This window comes from Anser cygnoides, chromosome 22 (assembly GCF_040182565.1).
Source record: "Anser cygnoides isolate HZ-2024a breed goose chromosome 22, Taihu_goose_T2T_genome, whole genome shotgun sequence".
Taxonomy (NCBI): domain Eukaryota; kingdom Metazoa; phylum Chordata; class Aves; order Anseriformes; family Anatidae; genus Anser; species Anser cygnoides.
This window is the reverse complement of record NC_089894.1, coordinates 6577936-6597556: the sequence shown is the minus strand read 5'-3', so window position 1 is coordinate 6597556 and position 19621 is coordinate 6577936. Positions and strand designations below refer to the sequence as shown.

Sequence of the window (19621 nt, the reverse complement as noted above, 5' to 3'; positions counted from 1 at the left end):
CCCAGCCCCCCGGCCCCGTCCGCACCCGCAGCGCCTCCGCCCGCCGCCGCTCCAGCGCCGCCTGCCTGCGCCGCGCCTCCCAGTGGAAGGCCGCCATGGCGGCGGCGGGGAGCGCCTAGCAACAGACGCGTCACGAGCCCCGCTCGCTCGTTCGGCTGCGCTGATTGGTTCCCCCCCCACTTCCCACGCGCGCGGCTCAACGGAGGGTGGGCGGGGCTTAGGTTGGCCGTGGGGGTGTGGTCAGCCGCGGGAGCGCAGCGTGGAGGACCACCCTCTCTCTATGGTCAGTGTGGGCGCGAGGCGTTCTAGCACGCCCGCCTCTGTCTCTATGGTCGGTGTGGGCACGCCCAATGCGGCACCGCCTCCCGGCTTCCGGCGCGGCCCGGATGCGGAAGTGGTGGCGGCGGCGGTGAGGGGGTAGTGATGGCGGACCTGGTGGCGCTGGAGGAGCTCGCCAAGCTCGAGTACCTGTCGCTGGTCTCCAAGGTGTGCACGGAGCTGGACAACCACCTGGGCATCAACGACAAGGACTTGGGTAAGCGGGGCCGAGGAGGCTGCGGGAAGGACGCTGCGGCTGGGCCTGGCGCCGCCATGTAAACAAATGTCCGGGAAGCCCAGCGTCAGGGGTCTGGAAGGGGCCTGAGAGAGCGCCTGGTCCAGGCCCCCTGCCAGAGCAGGAGCGCCTGGGTCAGGTCCTACAGGGTTTTGGATGTCTCCAGCGAAGGAGACCCCACAACCCCCCGAGCGGCCTCTTCCAGGGCTCTGCCACCCTCACCGTCAAAAAGCTTTGTCTTACGTTTAAGGGGAACCTCCTCTGTTCTAGCCTGCGCCCGCTGCCCCTTGTCTTATCATTGGGTGTGTTGGGGTTTAACCCGGCCGGTAGCTCAGCACCGCACAGCCGGTGGCTCACCCTCCTCCCTGCCTCTGTGGGATGGGGGAGAGAAACGGGAAAATGAAGCCTGTGGGTTGAGATAGAGACAGTTTATTAAGACAGGAAAAAAATAATAATAATGATAATAGTACTACTAATAATAATGTGTACAAAACAAGCGATGCACAATGCAGTTGCTCACTACCCACTGACCGATGCCCAGCCTATCCCTGAGCAGCCGGCCCCCCACCCCGGCTAGCCACCTCTGTATATTGTTTAGCACGACATCAGATGGTATGGAATACCCCTTTGGCCAGTTTGGGTCAGCTGTCCTGGCTCTGTCCCCTCCCAGCTCCCGCTGCACCCCCAGCCTGCCCGCTGGCAGGATGGAGCAAGAAGCTGGAAAGCCCTTGGCTTAGTGCAAGCACTGCTCTGCAACAATTAAAACATCAGCATGTTACTAATGCTCTTCTCATCCTAACCCAAAACGTAGCACCCTACCAGCTACTAGGAGGAAAATTAACTCTATCCTAGCTGAAACCAGAATAGTGTCACTGAGAAGAGCCTGGCTCCGTCCTCCTGACACTCATCCTTTATGTATTTATGAACATTAATGAGGTCACCCCTCAGTCTCCTCTTCTCCAGGCTAAAGAGCCCCAGCTCCCTCAGCTTTTCCTTGTACAGGAGACGCTCCACTCCCTTAATCATCCTCGTGGCTCTGTGCTGCGCTCTCTTAAGCAGTTCCCTGTCCCTCTTGAACTGAGGGGCCCAGAACCGGACACAATATTCCAGATGCCACAGAACAACTTTTGCCCTGCTGTTTGTACTCTAAAGCCGCCTTCCGATCCTGTGCTCTGATTTACTTTCTGCTTCTTCTCCGCAGCTGAGTTTGTCATAAGCCTTGCTGAGAAAAACACTACGTTTGACGCGTTCAAAGCTGTTCTTCTGAAGAATGGCGCTGAGTTCACAGTAAGTGAGATCTGGAAACTCATAGTCTTTGTGAAGCCTCCTGTTGAGGACTTGAACTGTTTACTGTCTTGTTTAGCATATAAAATGTGGAAGAAACAAGTTTTCAAGGAGTTAAATGTTAGCTTAAAGCATTTTGTGGTACTTAGATGTGGGGTTAATGAGTTTCTCAGAAGCTACTGTACTTGGCTTAAATAAGTAACTTAAAGAATAAGTAGAACAATCACTTAAATTGATTTATCTTGATCACTTTCAGATTCATGTTATATCATTTTTGGGTGTAAGTAAAGTCTAGCAACGCTTTTTAAAGAGAACATCTTAAGAGTTGAGCCTTTTTTGCCCTATTTACCACTATTTTGTGCTTTGTAAGAATGACCAAAAGTACCGCAGGCACTTCTTAAACTATTGTGTTAAATTTTGCAGGATTCCCTTATTAGTAATTTGCTCCGTCTCATACAGACAATGCGGCCTCCATCAAAACCATCTACAAGTAAAGGTGTGTGTACTCTTGTCCCTTTCATCAGTTAGATGTAAAAAAGAAAAAACAGCTACAAAAACCAACATAATTCCTAGTCTTTCGTATTTTTTAGCCATATTGCGTGAGCTCGATGTAGTACATATTCTAATGTTATAAGGCAAGATCTTCATATGCTTCTGTTGCATGTGGAAGACTCTGTTAGTAGTGGTGGATTAGCAAAGCTGTTCAGATACAAAAAAGCATACTGAGCACACTGCTCAGACTGTTTAGGATTTCACAGATTCATGCATTGTAGGAAAATACCATCATCTTTGAAGAGAATCTCTGTAAAATCTGTATCTAACTTTGTATTCAGATGAAAGTTAAACTTTACATTTGATTACAGAAAAGCTGGCGATAGATCATTTTGGACCTTCTAATTTTTTTTTGCTTGTTTGTTTTATTAACCTCAAAATCAGAGGCCGTTGTCAAACCCAAATCAGAAAAGGAAAGGCTGAAGGAGTTGTTTCCGGCTCTTTGCAGGCCAGACAATCCCAACATCAGGGTAAGACCATAATTCCATTTTTCTCTCATGTCTCATCTTTTTTTTTTTTTTAACTTGCATTCTTTCTGAATAGAAACGTGTGAGATTGTCCGTTCTGTAGATTAATTCTCTGCGACAGACTTTTTATAAGCCTTTGTACAGAATGATTCTCTGTTCTTGCAGAATATGCTGGATGAGGATGATGTGAAAGTGGCAGCTGATGCGCTTAAAGAACTTGAAGCTCTAATGCCTAGCGCAGACAGGCAAGGCAAACAAAGGAACAGTGACCACCGGTATGGTTCTAGAATATCTTTGAGGGATGGATATTGGCAATTAATACTGCCTGCTTGCTCTGTTCTTATGTGCAAATATGTGATGTTGGTTCGTTAGGACAAAGAAGAAGAGGAGGAGCCGAAGCCGTAGCAGGGACAGGAGACGAAGGCACAGATCTCGCTCTAGGTCTCGTTCTAAGACTCGGGATAGGAACAGGGGGAAATCCAGATACCGCTCACGGAGCAGGAGTCGGAGTCCTAGCAGGGACCGTAGGGATCGAGAGAAGTATCTCGAGAAGGGCAATGAGAGATGGAGGGACAAGCACGTAGACCGTCCACCACCTGAGGAGCCTTCCATCGGAGACATTTATAATGGGAAAGTCACGAGTATAATGCAGTTTGGATGCTTTGTGCAGCTGGAAGGACTAAGGTATGTTGTGATGTTCACAGCAAATGTGGTACTACTCCATCGGTGTTCTGTTTTCTGCTGGTGTCTTAAAAAGATGATGCTGTAATAAAGTCTGCTGAGTTTTGAGGCCAGAATGAAGATCTGTTTCAGCAGATTAAGTCTGACAGCAGATAATGTTCTCCTTAGAAAAAAAAAAAAAAACTGTTTATGAATGTACACAATTAGTTGACAACAAAATACTTTAATCTAGACTTTGAATGATCTAAAGGACTGCATGAGTAATAACGTTCAATGTCATACGTTCCTCTTTCATCTACAGGAAGCGTTGGGAGGGCTTGGTCCACATCTCAGAGCTTCGAAGAGAAGGACGGGTTGCCAACGTTGCCGATGTTGTGAGCAAAGGACAAAGAGTAAAAGTCAAAGTGTTATCCTTTACTGGATCCAAAACCAGCCTGAGCATGAAGGTATAGAATGTGTTCTGTGGTACTTGGCATCACGTAATATCTATTCTAATTTTTTTTTAAGATTATACACTGATTATCTTACATTACTGAAAACTAATACGTAACCATTCAAGTCACAGTTAAAAATATGAGTTACAGTTCTAAGTGATCTATTACTTTTTACTCATTTTCCTTAGGTTCTTTTTTGTGTGTTTCCGATGTAATAGCACTAACAGGATTTTGTGACTTGTCACTTAGCGAAGTGACAGGTCAAACCTCAGGCAGTTGCTATGCTTGGCTTCCTTTTTCCATAGGACAGAAGCATTTCATTTTGAACAAAATCACTGCAGTTGCCAAGGCAGTGTCCCCCAGGCTTTGGGATGTACTCGCCTCATAATACTAGAAAAAAAAACACGCAAAATAACATTTTTTTCATGTATTGGCTGTCATTGGTAGTAGTCTCTCTGAGAAACACACTCTGTGTTTTCGTTTGTGTTAGGGGAATTGTTGGTGTTAATAAACAACGAAAAGTCAAATTTAGGTAGAGCTGATTGATTAATCGATCTGATGTAGGATGTTGATCAAGATACTGGGGAAGACTTGAATCCAAACCGGAGAAGGAACCTGGTTGGAGAAACCAATGAAGAAACTTCCATGAGAAACCCAGACAGACCCAGCCACCTGTCCCTGGTGAATGCCCCGGAGGTGGAGGATGATACCCTGGAACGGAAACGCCTCACCCGAATTTCAGACCCAGAGAAATGGGAAATAAAACAGGTGTGTTTTGTATTGAGGGGAAATAGGGTGCCACTCAGTAAAATTGTTAGGGAGTTTTGTGGACTAGAATACAGCTCCTTGCTTGTTTCTTTCACTTAGTCCTTATCTAAATTGCTGCCTTCTTGTGAACTGGGACTTTTAGCTTAGTTCTGACTCTGAAGTTAGCTCTGCTTTGGCCAGGAGGCTGGACCAAGTTGTCTCCAGAGATCACAGCGAGTTGGGGCATCCCTGTCTAGTGATACGTGGTTGTCAGTGCAGTCCTGTAAGCCAACTATCTCATGCTGATGGTATTTAAAATAACAAAAAGACTATTTGTTCAGAGACTGGATGACTTGGGGAGATGTGTGCCGGAATGCAGGACCATTCCTTTCTCTTGAAATCTGAACATTCCTTTGTTCCTGATATACAAGTCTGGTAATATCATTAGAACTGAGGCATCATGGGCGTAAGCTGTGTTCATTCTTTGGTGTAAATTCATGTTTTATTCATTCTGTTCTCAGATGATTGCAGCTAATGTGCTTTCTAAGGAAGAGTTTCCTGACTTTGATGAGGAGACTGGGATTCTTCCTAAAGTCGATGATGAAGAAGGTAGTATTTCCGAGTAGTCTTACGGTTGTATATGCTTTCTGTTTCTGGACATGTTTTGTTTCAGAAAGAGAGTGGATGTGAAACAAGTCACAATTTCTTAAACACTTGGAACTGGGATTGCTCCAGCCTTATTGTTAGTGACCTTTGGATATGCATCAAATATCTGTGCGTTATTTTTATATGGCGTTTTCATTTTTAACACTGGCTAATTATGTGATAATTGAGAATACACAGGAAGCACTATTTGAAGAGGTACTGTTGTTACTGTGTAGCTGAAAGAAGGTGCTTAACTTTCTATTAAAGTTGTCGCTTCTGGATTTTAGATGAGGATCTTGAGATTGAGTTAGTTGAAGAAGAGCCACCATTCCTTCGAGGTCATACTAAACAAAGTATGGATATGAGTCCCATCAAAATAGTAAAGGTAAGAGATTTCCAAGACTAAAGAGGTCATACTAAACAAAGTATGGATATGAGTCCCATCAAAATAGTAAAGGTAAGAGATTTCCAAGACTAAAGACAGTATACTTGATGTAATCAAATAAATGTTTGGGAATTTAATAACCAATTTTCCACTTAGACGTTTTCGTAGAGCCCTGAAAAATGTTATCACTGAACTCAAGATCTATTCTTTAAAAGGACTCGTGTTCTTACTTAGCTGGTGACAGTGAAATAGAGCAATAGAACCAAAATGTACATATGCCTGCAGTGGCAACCATTTAACGTGTGTTAGAACACACCTTTTCTGTTCTGCTTATTCTTACCTTTTGGAAGTACGAGGTGGTAGAGAAATAATTGTTTTTTGTTGGTAGTGTCCATTATCCTTCTGACTGGACTGGGTAAGGAAGCTCTGTATTAGCCATGACTAATTGAGGTTCATGAGATTGGGCCAGTGGAAATATTCTAGAATTCAAATACATAAAATATTAGCAAGTCTCTCAAAGCTTTTTCAGCAGAGACTTCAAAAGGACAGTGGTGACAGAAAGATAATTTAATTTGAAACATTGGGAGTACTTGAGATCTTAACTTTTTTTTCTTGTTTTTTCAGAATCCGGATGGTTCCTTGTCCCAGGCTGCAATGATGCAGAGTGCTTTAGCTAAAGAAAGACGAGAACTTAAACAAGCACAAAGAGAAGCAGAGATGGATTCTATTCCCATGGGTCTCAACACACACTGGGTGGATCCTCTCCCTGATGGTATGCCTGAACACATCTAAATATGAACTGTGCATTTTTTGTGGTAACTGAGCAACTCAGGAGAAATACCATAATGCCTAGCTCATGGTAATGTGTTTTTATGCCTCACTTTAAAAGTGAGACAAAGAAGAAATTTGTCGTTGCTGATGCGAAATAGAAGTGTCAAGGGAACATGCAGGTATATCCTGGTATCCATCAAGATACATTACCAAAAAGCAAGATGGATGGCAAAGCAGTTTTTTTTTTTTTTACACGGAAATTAGTGTAATAGAGGTAACGTACGTGTAGGAACTTAGAAAATACATAAACTTAAATGCACAAGGAAAGTGTAAAAGGCAAGGATAATGGAGTGTTAGGATCAGGATCGCTGGGATCTGTGCTGCACGAACCTAATGTGATGATGAAATTGTTTCTTTTCTAGTGGATGGAAGACAAATAGCTGCAAACATGCGAGGTATTGGGATGATGCCCAATGATATCCCAGAGTGGAAGAAACATGCATTTGGTGGCAACAAAGCCTCTTATGGTAAGAAGACACAGCTTTCTATCATTGAGCAGAGAGAGAGTCTCCCAATCTTCAGACTGAAGGAGCAGCTGATACAAGTAAGACTCTTGAAATGTCATTCTTGTTTGAACAAGCAGTAATTTAATATAAATACTGTTTCAGCCTGTTAACAGATGAATAGCCACTTGATAATTTTAAGTGTGGAACTGTAGCTTAGAATAATTATTTTAAAGGACTACATGTGTGTTTGTATATTTTAGTAAAGCTCCAGGTATTTGTTAATGTAAATCAAAATTGAAACTGGGATCACGTGGGCAAAGGAGTGAGTCAGCTAAGTGATTGAGCAGTTTGCTGGCTTGGTCAGTAAGAATGTTTGTATCATTTTGGTATGGGTCAGCTGGAGGAAGAGCAGTAGGTACTCAGTCTAGTCTGAACTGTACTTTGTTGATTCTTGTTTGTTCTCAGTTTTTTTACACTTAATTTTAATAAGTGTATCTGTTATGACCTTTTTTAGGCTGTGCATGACAACCAGATTCTGATTGTTATTGGAGAGACGGGGTCTGGGAAGACAACCCAGATTACCCAATACCTGGCTGAGGCGGGATATACATCAAGAGGAAAGATCGGATGTACTCAGCCTCGCAGAGTGGCTGCAATGTCTGTTGCAAAGAGGGTGTCAGAGGAGTTCGGTTGCTGTTTGGGACAAGAGGTGAGTTGTTGTCCATGTTGAAGAATGTGCCAGAATAAGCATGGAGAAAAGTAGGAAAAATCAGTGCTGGAGCTAGTTTATTTGTTCATGTCCACACGTCTGTTCCCATGTAGGCTGTAAAAATGATCTGTCAGAATAATCAAACTGGGAATTAATGGTGCTAATAACTTAATTCTGTAGATTCAGTTGTGATGTGAAAAGAGAACATTGTTTTCTATTCAACTCTTCTTTCTAGGTTGGCTACACCATTCGATTTGAAGACTGCACTAGCCCTGAAACTGTCATCAAATACATGACAGATGGTATGTTACTGAGGGAGTGCTTGATAGATCCTGATCTGACCCAGTATGCCATTATCATGCTGGATGAAGCCCATGAGAGGACAATTCATACAGATGTGCTCTTTGGACTCCTGAAGAAGGTAATGTAGCATCTGATTTTTATTTCTTTGGTGTCCTCGGTATGCTGTGTATGGGTAGGAGCCCCTCAGGAGGGGCAAGGCCACATGAGTCAAGCTCATTCATGTTTTCCAAGAGTCTCTTCAGGAGCAAAGCAAATATTCCTAAGGATTCGTAGTACAGATTTTCATAAAATGAGCCTCTGTGTGAAGATAAATCAAGCAAAATTCACAGAAACAATGAGCTTTGGCACTCCAGAATGCTCATAATGATGGATGAGCAGAGGAGTGTTCTTGCTTTGCTCTTCCTTCTCTGACAAAGGCTTTCTTTGATAGGTGCTGCCGAGAAAGGTTTGAAATGTGACCTTAGTGGTTGATTGTTTGAAATTATGGATGCTGGAATGAGCTGCCTGTTTTACTTGTAGGGGTTTTGGAATCTGTCAAAATGCCTGATATAGCTGGTCATAATTCTTTTTGTAATGTGAAGTATTGCTTTGACTGAAGTCAAATACTATATATTAATAGTCCCAAAGACAGTAAATGACCAGATAACTTTATTTCCTGTTATAGACGGTGCAGAAACGGCAGGATATGAAGTTGATAGTGACGTCAGCAACGCTGGATGCTGTGAAATTCTCTCAGTATTTCTACGAAGCTCCAATCTTCACAATTCCTGGCAGAACATACCCAGTAGAAATCCTGTACACAAAAGAGCCAGAGACAGATTATTTGGATGCTAGCCTGATTACAGTAATGCAGATCCACTTAACAGAGCCACCAGGTGAGTGGAGAATAGTGAATCAGGGATGGTGAATCTAGGGTGATTGGTAATTCAGGGACTCTAATACCTAAGAGTGAGGTCTTTTTGAGTCACTGATCGTGTATCAGAAGCAGCAGTAAAATAGCGCTTTTGGCACTTGCTACTGGCTAGAAGTTGTTGTCCAGGTGCTAGCGAAAGTGGGGATCTCTGTTTTAAATGGAAAAGGTGAGGGCTGGTCATGCAGGAGCTGTACTGAGCAGAATTGATTCTGTGTGTGTTTTACTTCTGTGTAGGTGACATTTTGGTGTTTCTAACTGGTCAGGAAGAGATTGACACTGCCTGTGAGATCCTCTATGAGAGGATGAAATCTCTTGGACCTGATGTTCCAGAGTTAATTATCCTGCCAGTATATTCAGCCTTACCCAGTGAAATGCAAACCAGGATCTTTGACCCAGCCCCACCAGGAAGCAGAAAGGTAACTTCAGCTAAGTGTGGCTTCATCTTGTGCTGATTTTTTTTTTCTTAGTAGTTCTCATTCTGTTAGTTACCACTTCAGACAAAGTGGGGTAGTTCTGAAGAAAACGCTAATGAATACGTAGAGATACAGTCTGAGGAAGTGTCCTCCATAAATATGGACTGTGTTTGAATGATAGGCAGAAATTTTCCCTGAAATCATTGCAGTCTGTGTACAAACTTACAATGATCTTTCACCTGCTTTTAATTTCAAATTTTATTATGCTCTCTTCTCATACTGTCCAAATCTAAAACAAAGGTAGATGTTTAACACCTGTCCATTCTTGACTGTAGATAACTTTTCGCTGTTCCTCAGTTCCTGAGTACATTTCTCCTTTTAATGTTAAATGATTGGAGTTGCATCTACAGCAAAGTGATGATATCATGTAGGATGGATTATTCAAGTTGAGCAGCCTGGTTGGCTTGCCAGCCAAACACAGCACTGGTTACTGAATCACTGTTGCTTGCAGGTTGTCATTGCCACCAACATTGCTGAGACGTCGCTTACTATTGATGGAATATATTATGTGGTCGATCCTGGCTTTGTGAAGCAGAAAGTTTACAACTCCAAGACTGGAATCGACCAGCTGGTTGTTACACCAATTTCACAGGTAAGCATTCTGTATTTGACGCTTTTTTTTCCTGCTCCTAGCACGTATCTTGATGATGTCCAAGCAAATGGAAACAAAGTAAGGCAATTGAGATTCCTTGAGGCCACATGAAGGAACACGTACTTTCCTTGGTTGGATTGGAAATCTATTTTTCTATTAATACAAATAAAATCGTGAATAATTAATCATTTGATTTGGCTTGTTTTCAACTGTACTTGTTTACACGTGTTCACTGAGATGCTTTTCTTTATCTTTAGGCTCAAGCAAAGCAGCGAGCAGGAAGAGCTGGGAGAACAGGGCCAGGAAAATGCTACAGGTTATATACAGAGCGTGCCTATCGAGATGAAATGCTAACCACCAATGTGCCTGAAATCCAGAGAACAAATTTGGCCAGTACAGTACTCTCCCTGAAGGTGGGCATTTCTCTGACTTTTGGCAAGCCAGCCTGATCGTAAGCCTTTCAATAAATCAGTCTGTCTTTATTAGCCTCAGATCCTTCTAGTGAACAGAGGTATTTTGAAAGGGAGACTGCATCACATGCAGTTCTTAGGCACTGAGCTTGCTCCTGCATTTTTCTGTTGAGGGTTTTAGTGTTGGATATCCACCTAAATTACAAGTCTTAGCTGCGCAGAACAGTTAGTTGCAAGGGACTTGAAATACAGGAAACCTATCAGCAGTATGCATTTCTTGTGTAAGGTATGTTTATGTTAAACATGAACAGATCAAATACATTGTTTTAAGAGTGGGTTTTGATCCCCAAAGATACACATCTTCCAAGCATATATCATGCTTCTGAGTGCCCACAAACTGGACCTTAACTCAATACACAGAAGTTGGGGAAGTTGCTGTCTTTCCCCTCTTCTGGGAAAGGGGAAGGCTGGAGACATACTTAATGTCCTTTGAGGCTGTCATGTCACACTTATTTACAAGGCAGGAAGTCCTCAAAACCATCATTGAACTTACATGTTGCCTAGATGGAATTATTTTGCTTGGAAGAGATATGGAACAGTACCGAAGAAACAAACTAGAAAACTGAATGATAGGTGAAAGTCACAGGCCAGTGCAGGTTATCTGAAGTGTTGAGTTCAGTGTCTTCTTTCTCCTCGGTGTTGTAACTTGGTTGTTCTCACTTTCCTCTGTTCAGGCCATGGGCATCAACGATTTGCTCTCTTTTGACTTTATGGATGCTCCCCCAATGGAAACTCTCATAACTGCCATGGAGCAGCTGTACACTCTGGGAGCTCTGGATGACGAAGGACTTCTCACTCGACTTGGGCGCAGGGTAGGCTAAATAGAATGCTTCATAGTGTTGATGGGGTTGCAAGTGTTTAGAGGATGTTTAGGTAGTTATGTATCTTCTTTAGGTAGTTTAGGATGTTTAGGTAGTTATTTATCTTCTGCTTTTTAAAGAGCAGGTATTACTTATCTAATAAAAGCAAACTTATTTGTAAAATGTCTAAAATAATCCCTTGTAAGTATTGGGATATCCTTGTGAGTGTATGTAATTTGTTTCATGTTGATTAAAGTTATTCTGAGTGAAGCACACGGTTTTGATAAGAAAGCACGGAAGAAAGGGCTTTCCTCTCTTGCAGAGGGAACTCGGAATTTTTCTGAGGCTTTGCAGGGTACCCTGAAACAGCTTTCTTGCAGATGGCAGAATTCCCCTTGGAGCCCATGTTGTGCAAGATGTTGATCATGTCCGTACATCTGGGATGCAGCGAGGAAATGCTGACAATAGTCTCCATGCTGTCTGTACAGAATGTGTTCTACAGGCCAAAGGTAAGGAGTGCAGCCAAGAATTGTTACAGTTTGTGTGTTTTCTGTTGCCTGCCTCAGGTCTTAAGGAGTGAGCATATTTACCCAAATAAACCTGTTAGACTGTTGGTTCATACATTACATATCTGATGTACCTTTTAGATAAACACCTTGTAGCTGTGGATGTTGGTAGTTTCTTTGCAGATGGGAAGGTGAAAGTTGGAAGTCTGGCATTCTCTTTCTTCTTTCTTTCTTTCAAGTCAACAAGCAGCAGATTGTGCTGTGGTAGTATTCTTTCACGGCAGACTCTTCTTAAAACCATTATTTCTTCATTATGATGGCCTGCTGCAACTTAGACCAAAATTGAAATTAACAGACTATGTAATTGCAGTGTCTGATTAACATTTTATGAGCAGATTGGACAAGCGAGGAGGGACGGAGGGGTCAAAGCTACTGCTTCAGTACCTTTGATGGTTAGTCATTGAGGTTGCTTCAAAAGCAATAAAACTGCCTAGTTTGATTCACGCTTGCATTGCGTACAGTATAAGTGATTAGTTTCCTTTGAAGTGCTCTTTCAAAATGAGGGGCAGAAATTGAATAAAATGAGGAGAGGGGAAAAAAAAAAAAAAAGAATTCATCTTTCCTGATCAGGTCCTTGTCACCTGTGAGAGTCGTCAGGGGAGCCTACAGCAAGTCTGTCTTCAGCAAGGGCAGTTCTAGGCTTTCCTGTCATACGAGCATAGGTTTGGCTTATTGAGAGCTGTCCCAGTGACACTTAGATACTCCCCAGTAATCCTTAGTAATTCACCACTCAATTTTGTGTCTTCCCCATTTTATATCATCTGTTTCTTGGTTGCCCTAAAATAGCATGGTATGGGTGATGAGGAGTCCTTCATGTTGCACAAGGATTGCCTCTAAGATGTTGGTGTCTGATGGATGCATGCTTTATGTGTTAGGATAAACAAGCACTTGCTGATCAAAAGAAAGCCAAGTTCCATCAGACAGAAGGAGACCACCTCACTCTGCTGGCTGTCTACAATTCCTGGAAGAACAATAAGTTTTCAAATCCCTGGTGCTATGAAAATTTTATCCAAGCCCGGTCCTTACGCAGGGCACAGGACATCCGCAAGCAGATGTTGGGCATTATGGACAGGTGAGCACATCTGAAAGGATGAGTACTGACTGTTTGCTTAGTATTCTTACACCACAGTAGCTAAACAAAATTTGTTAGTCTGATGTTAGTAGCTCTACCTGAATATGGAGAACTCAAATTTTTTTTTTTCTCCCGAACTCTTCTCTGGCAGACACAAGCTGGATGTGGTGTCCTGTGGCAAGGCAACAGTTCGAGTCCAGAAGGCCATCTGCAGCGGCTTCTTCCGAAATGCTGCAAAGAAGGATCCCCAGGAGGGTTATCGGACACTCATTGATCAACAGGTGGTCTATATCCACCCATCCAGTGCTCTCTTCAACAGACAGCCGGAATGGTAAGGGAGGGCTTGTTACGTAATTTTCTGTTTCAGTTCAGACTTTATAACCGAAAAGCCGATGGTGTGCGCTATTTGTAGAATGCAGACTGAAGTATAGGCTGCTGACTTCTCAGCAATGAGCAGAGTGAGAAAAGTTTCAAGTCTGCTTTTGGCTCTTTCTACTGCTAAAATCTGTGCCTGTGCAGATGTGAGACTCACTTTTAAAACCAAGGCTGGGACTGAAGCCTTATGATTGTGTTCCTGTCTTGTGGAATTGAGTTTCAGTGTTGAAACGTTGAATGTTGAGAGAGAGAATGAATTGTTTTAAACAGAAGAGAGCAGCTTTATGCTGAAGAGTAGGTGTGAGGTAGGAGAGGAAAAAGATGATGACTCTTCTGGATAGTTCTTTTATAGCCTGCATCAGAGCTCATAAGGAGTCTTATGCTGAATAAGGGAAGAATCAGAGAGAAAAGGGTGAGCTTAGATACTGCAGCCCTTGCCATGCCTCTTCTTGTTTGGAAATACTAATATCCCAAGTTGCTCTCTTTTCACAGGGTGGTGTATCATGAGCTAGTGCTGACCACCAAGGAGTACATGCGTGAAGTGACAACTATTGATCCACGCTGGCTGGTGGAATTTGCACCAGCGTTCTTCAAGGTTTCTGATCCAACCAAACTGAGCAAACAGAAAAAGCAGCAGCGGCTTGAACCCCTCTACAATCGCTATGAGGAGCCCAACGCTTGGAGGATATCGCGTGCATTCAGACGGCGATGAGCCTAGTTCCCCCGCAGACTGTTACTGGTTTTATATTTGTGGGACTGTCATTTCGCAGTGTTGAATGTCCTTTCTTTTGGGACTCTTGCAGTTGAAGCTTACCTACAAAATGAGAAGTATTTTCAGAGCAGAAGCACAAGGGGGCGATGCTTGCTTATGTCAGTTGCCCCTCGGATTCTACAGCTGCATGACAAATATCCTGGGACTCCTCAGTGTATTGCATCATTTCAGGAATGGTTCTTGAAACACTTTTTTAGTCGTTCTCCTTTTTTAGAGAGAGAATCTTAAGACTCAGAAATCTGGGCACTGAGCAGAACAACAACAAAAAGACAGTGATTAAGAAATAGTGGTTCACCGACCTAACTGTTCTGAATGACCAAATAAAAATTTGTTTCTTTACCCTGCTAAAAGGGATTTATTTCAATTTATGCTCTTGGACAGTGGCTGTTTTCTGTGAGGTGCTTATCCTCATTTTTTCCTTTTTTATGCATTTTTCTGGTCACTGTAACTATTTGTCTCTTACGTAAGCCATCTGCAGTGAGATATTTAGTATCTGTGGCTTTGGAATAATACAGGAAAGATCCCTTGAAACCCGGCTAGAATGTCTGTTATAGTTGGACAATGGCACAGGTCAGACTGCAAGCCTTATCCTTCATCACCATCTCCTGTGTGCTGAAGGCTAGTATATCAAATGGTAATTAACCACATCCACTCTGCAGCACGGCTCTGTCTATGAACATAAGTGGTAACAGATGTTTAGACTTTCTCTACAATGTGTCATGTGTTTTATTTCCACTTACAATGCTTGGTGACATCACAACTGTTGTTTTTGGTTTTTTTTTTATAGAATGTTCTCTTACAGCTGAAATGTCTGTAAAACATGGTGTAACAGTTCCCTCTTGAAAAACAGATTTGACGATCCAGTGTGTTTTATCTCATGCTGAAGCTATGCGTAAATTATTTTTTTCTGTTGCAAACAGATGAAAATTATTTGACGCCGTAGCTGGAGATACCTAAATCTTTTTTTTTTAATTTTCATTCTTTTTTTTTTTCCCAAGTCTGGGACATTGTTAAAGTTATTGTTGAAATGAGTAGAATGAACTTAGCAGGTCGTCTTCTACTCTACTTTGAAGAATGTGTCTCACTGAAAAGTAGATATATTGGAACTCTGTATCTATGTACAAAGGTGGGCAGGGATGCTGTATATAGCGTTTTATTATGTTGTATAAATACCCTGAGCTTTTCCTTGGTGTTACATATTTATAAAGTTAAATAGAATTAGAAACTTCGTAGGGTTGGAGACTCTTTAATTATGCCACTGTGCACATATAGTTGTCCTATTGAACATTCTTCCAAGCATGTTTTCCTTCTAAGAGCTCTGTAGCTGCTTCTGTTACTGTTTCTATGAAACTTTGCACTTAATTTTCAAAAACCAAATGAAGCATGTAAAAGAGAAAATGCAAATAGTGAGAGTCCCAGTTGGACAGCATATTTTGAGGTATTTCTGTTCCAAATTCATTTTGTATTTGCTTTTCTTGTGTAGCCTCTTTCTCACCTCGTGGTATGGCAAAATGCATCAACAGTTCCTTTGTTTTTTGACAATTAGTTTGTCAATAACATCTTTAAATTCATTTGCGGAAACTTTTGCGCGTGGATCTCAGCTGCTTCCTCGGGGAACACCCCACATCCAAAACTGAGCAGCTTTTTTAAAACACGTTTTATCCACCTATTACGTTCTGAAGCTTTTAAGCTTAACATGCTAATTACTGTTGGTGTGATTCTTTTTGGCTGGTTTATCTTGTATAATGGGAAAAAGATTCTGAAAACCTCAGAATACACTGTGTCATCCCAGCATAAAACCACAGGCATAATGCTTTCTTCTGGCAGTACTTGCATCAGCTGAATGGGTGTTTTAGCCCCTTGCTGGGAGAAAGTGTTTCTTGAGCAATGCTGGATGAGATGCTTGTATAAGCGCTTGCCAGTCTGCCCCTGTCTAAATGAACTGGATTATCTTAAATAGTGTGAGCTGTAGATTTTCTGGCTCGTTTTCACTGTCCTGAGTTAGCACACGAGAACTGATAACAAAAGTTTCCTATCTAAAGCCAAAAATTCTGCCGGCAGAGGCCATAAGTCTAGCTCGGAATGTTTTTTTGGAGGTGTTATGTCAGCATAAGTGCTAAAAATTTCCTGGGTGATAGAAGTATGTATGTGCATGCAATTTCTGCACGTGTCCCTTTGTCAGCACTAAGTAGCCTCCTTGCCATTAGCAGCTCTTGTGCTGCAGCTTGTGCTGGGGGGGGGTGGAAATTTCTCTAAACGTGGCGGGAGGGGATGTGCTTGCCCTGTCTCCAGTTTCATTTCTGCCAGCAACAGCAGCAGCTACAGCCCCTGCGAGGTCCTCCAGCTCCTGGTAATATTTGGTTAAGGTGTTGAGAAGAGGCTCGAGCTGCAATTCTGGGCGAAAGCTTTGGCTGCCCAAGTGCTAGGGTTTATCTTATACCTGCTGGCAGAGAACAAGCTAGCAGGAAATTAGCTACAAGTAAACAGAGGGGGGAAAGGGAGAGAGTAGCTAAGCAAGAAATTAAGGATCATAACGAGTGCCCTTCCTACAAGAGGTAGGCAGACTGGCACCAGCCTTCAGGGGGAGGTAGGTGGAGGCTCTCACCTTGTGCTGATGAGCTGCCTCAAACTGTGGGTGCTTTTAGTTTATTTCAAATGATACACATAGATAACATATAAGTTTTAAAGCTTAGTTTTTCCTGGAAGACCGAGGAGACGTGTGAGCTGCTCCTCTGAGGAATTCTAAGCCACCCGTGAACCTCGCCACCCCGAACAACACGGGCTGGTGTAACACTTCATGCAAAGAGCACGGATGGAGCGCGGCTGGTTCCTGTCCCCTTCTGGTCCTCTGGGGTTTGGTGTGGTGTTCCTTTCCCTAGACGGGGGCCCCATTCTGCTTGTGGGGCTGTGAATCTCTCCGAAGAGACAGAGCAAACAATACTTGGTTTTAAACTCCAGCGGCATGAGCTGTCGGCCAATTTCCGCATGTTAGCTGCTCGTCACAAAGGATTCAGAGCAACAGAATGACTTAAACATCCATGTGTACACGCACACGCGCTCATACACATCCAAAACCAACCTTTTGCCCTTAATGCATGAAATATAAATATGATTTTTACAGCCACCCCCCACGTGCTCCATCTGTTGGAGTAACTACCTTAACGTCATTAACGGGCTTGTTACCAGAGCCGGTGTGACAGCAACGTGCTGCTTGGACAATGGGGGGTTTGTTTTGGGGTAATTCGCTTTTCATGACACTTCTGTGACAATCGCAGAAGGCTGCGGTACTCGCCCGTTAGCAGTTCTGTGGAATTTTTCATTTATGAATGCATTGTTCCTTCAGTCCAGCGGGGAATATAGTGAGCGAGGATCTGTTTTTAGCCGATGTGTGTTTTGTATGCGCGTGTTCTGCAGCCTCCATAAATCCTCGGGCCGGTCCGTCGGTGCCCGTGAGGTGCTGAAGCGGGGTGGTGCTGCTTTGTTTGGATTGAAAAGGATGGGGGAGTTCTCGTAGCTGGCAGGCCAGTGGGTCCGTCAAACACAGATCCGCTCTGCACGCTGCATGGAAAGGAGAGTTCAGTGGAATGGAGAAAAATCTCCTGTCTGCGTTCAGTAATAGCCCCCTTTTACCAGGAAAAGGTCGAGGAGGTGAGAGTGAATTGGCTCGTGATCGGTGGCAGATCCCGGCTGTTTCGGAGTGGGACCGTTAGTTCCCACCACCTGGGGCTGTTGCAGTGTCTGAAAAACCTGGTGGAAATCCAGCGTTAGACTTTCTTCAAGTTTAGGAAACAAAATGTATCGGGTGTCGAGAGAAGCCTGAGAAATTCTTGTGCCTCTCTTGCCTTTGCTCGGTTCTCTACCACGTCCATTTAAGACTTAAACGCGTATGTGCTGGAAGCTCCTGCTCTGCTCTACCCCTCTACCTCCCTGAAAAGCTGAGGTGCGCTCACAGCCACCCGGGGCGGGGGGTTTGGTTTTCACCTGAAGCACTTTGGACACCGGGTTTCTCTCCCTTCCCCTTTGGGCTGGGCTCACCTACAAGCTCTGGGGCTCGCTGAGGGTTATCCTTGGCCGCTTCTGCAGCCAGGATTTAGGGTTTGAGGGGAAACCACCCGGCTGCCACAACCCACAGGACTGCAGGTAGCCTGCTCGGCCCCACGCTGGCTTGCAAACGAGAGGGGGAAGGCAGGCTGGGGGGGGTGAAGCAGCCTCCCGCTGGTGCAGCCCCCGAGCCTGGCACAGGCAGGGGTCTGCCCTTCCCCAGAACAGCCCCCGAGGGACCCTCGCAAGGAGCAGAACCTGGGAGACCTCCCAGCAGCTCTGCAGGCACCAGCGGTCGGCGCAGGCACTCCTCGTCTCCGCTGAGATGCTCGTGAGGTTTGCTGTGCTGATTTCTTGCTGTTTTTCTCTTAACAGAAGTGGGAGGATTTCATAATTCCTCTGTTCCTGTTACATGTTCTTGCAAATGGGCTGAAAACGCTGTATCTGCCGGGCTGTTTTATAACCATTTTTCCCTTTAATAACTCGAGATTTTTAATTCGTTTGTACTGGGATTTAATTTTTTTTTTTTAACTATGTCAAAATCTTCAAGTAGATAGAAATCAGTTCAGTAGGTGCCACGTCAGCCAGTGGGACGTGCCTGGGTAACCCTGGCTGAGGGGAATCGGTCTGTCTGTCCGTCTGTCCTACAGAATCAAAGCAAAACGGGCAGCAGTGGCACTGCCTCCGAAGCAGGCACGAAGCTAACGGAGGGAAATGGAAACAGGTGGCACCAGGCAGCAGCACAGAGGCCAACCTCCGAGGCACGTCGGGTGCCATTAGCTACTGCAGCTAACGAGCTCCCCCGTGGTCCCTCCCTTCCTGCTGCTTTGCTTTCTCACCTGCTACCTGCCCCTATTTCCAGGAGGGCCAAGAGAACAGTGATTAATCCCCCGAGCAGAGCAAGCGGCGATCCCCCCGAGGTGCGTGGCTATCCCTTGGTTCAGCCACTCTCTTTTGGGAGAGTGCAGCTCTGGAGGCTGGGCTCTGCTAAGGATTTTTTTTGGGAGAGGAGTGGGTTGCGTGTGGCTGTCCCTGGCTGCAGGGAGCAGGGGATGAAGGGGATTTTTTCCCCAAGTGAGGAGCACGCGGTGCTCTGGGGCAGCAAATTTTGGGGGGGGAGGACCGAGGGGCAGCCTCCTGTCGAGGCTGGTTCCTCCGCTCTCCTCCACCCCCACATTTAGCATGCTGGCGGGCGCTTCGTCTCCTCGGTCTCTCAGCCATCAAGGCGCTGAGGGATCAATATTAATTGTGCGAAATGGGCTCCAGCGTCGTGGCAGATTACACCGTTACCGTGATTCCAACGCAGGGGAGGATGGGGAGATGTGCATGGGTGTCATTAGGGCCGATTCATTTATCAGAGCGAATCTCTCGAGCATATTGGCAAAACTAATGCCAATGTCTTTTTCAGGAGTGTTATACGTCCATAAAACATTACAAGGAGTCAAATGTCCTGGTGTTATTGCCCCTGGAGTTATCTGTGCTTTTCCGTGGCTGGTGTAATGGTGTGAAA

At 44.2% G+C, this 19621-nt stretch overlaps 1 protein-coding gene across 2 annotated transcripts; it reads left to right on the top strand.

Annotated features, from left to right (window-relative positions):
- The first annotated feature begins 318 nt into the window (after positions 1 to 318).
- DHX8 (DEAH-box helicase 8) lies at positions 319 to 15299 on the top strand. 2 transcript variants are annotated; one of them, XM_013200912.3, is made up of 23 exons: positions 319 to 535; positions 1755 to 1840; positions 2261 to 2333; positions 2774 to 2859; positions 3022 to 3131; positions 3229 to 3540; positions 3839 to 3983; positions 4536 to 4739; positions 5240 to 5327; positions 5651 to 5748; positions 6373 to 6520; positions 6942 to 7123; positions 7540 to 7734; positions 7970 to 8155; positions 8702 to 8912; positions 9185 to 9366; positions 9875 to 10015; positions 10273 to 10428; positions 11160 to 11297; positions 11666 to 11794; positions 12727 to 12923; positions 13075 to 13254; positions 13791 to 15299. In XM_013200912.3, exons 1-23 carry the CDS (start codon positions 424 to 426, stop codon positions 14008 to 14010), a joined length of 3579 nt encoding a protein of 1192 aa, XP_013056366.3. In that variant the 5' UTR covers positions 319 to 423; the 3' UTR covers positions 14011 to 15299. The 2 variants fall into 2 exon arrangements, with proteins under 2 accessions (XP_013056366.3, XP_066837882.1); XM_066981781.1 differs by lacking the exons at positions 319 to 535; positions 1755 to 1840; positions 2261 to 2333; ... (5 more) ...; positions 5240 to 5327; positions 5651 to 5748 and adding an exon at positions 5777 to 5820.
- The last annotated feature ends 4322 nt before the right edge of the window (positions 15300 to 19621 follow it).

Excerpts from the sequence above, each read along its gene's own strand:
- DHX8 (XM_013200912.3), top strand. The coding sequence starts at position 424 with ATGGCGGACCTGGTGGCGCTGGAGGAGCTCGCCAAGCTCGAGTACCTG. Across the intron at positions 3,984-4,535 it reads AAACCAGCCTGAGCATGAAG|GATGTTGATCAAGATACTGG; the intron begins GTATAGAATGTG and ends GATCTGATGTAG. Across the intron at positions 10,429-11,159 it reads GTACAGTACTCTCCCTGAAG|GCCATGGGCATCAACGATTT; the intron begins GTGGGCATTTCT and ends TCCTCTGTTCAG.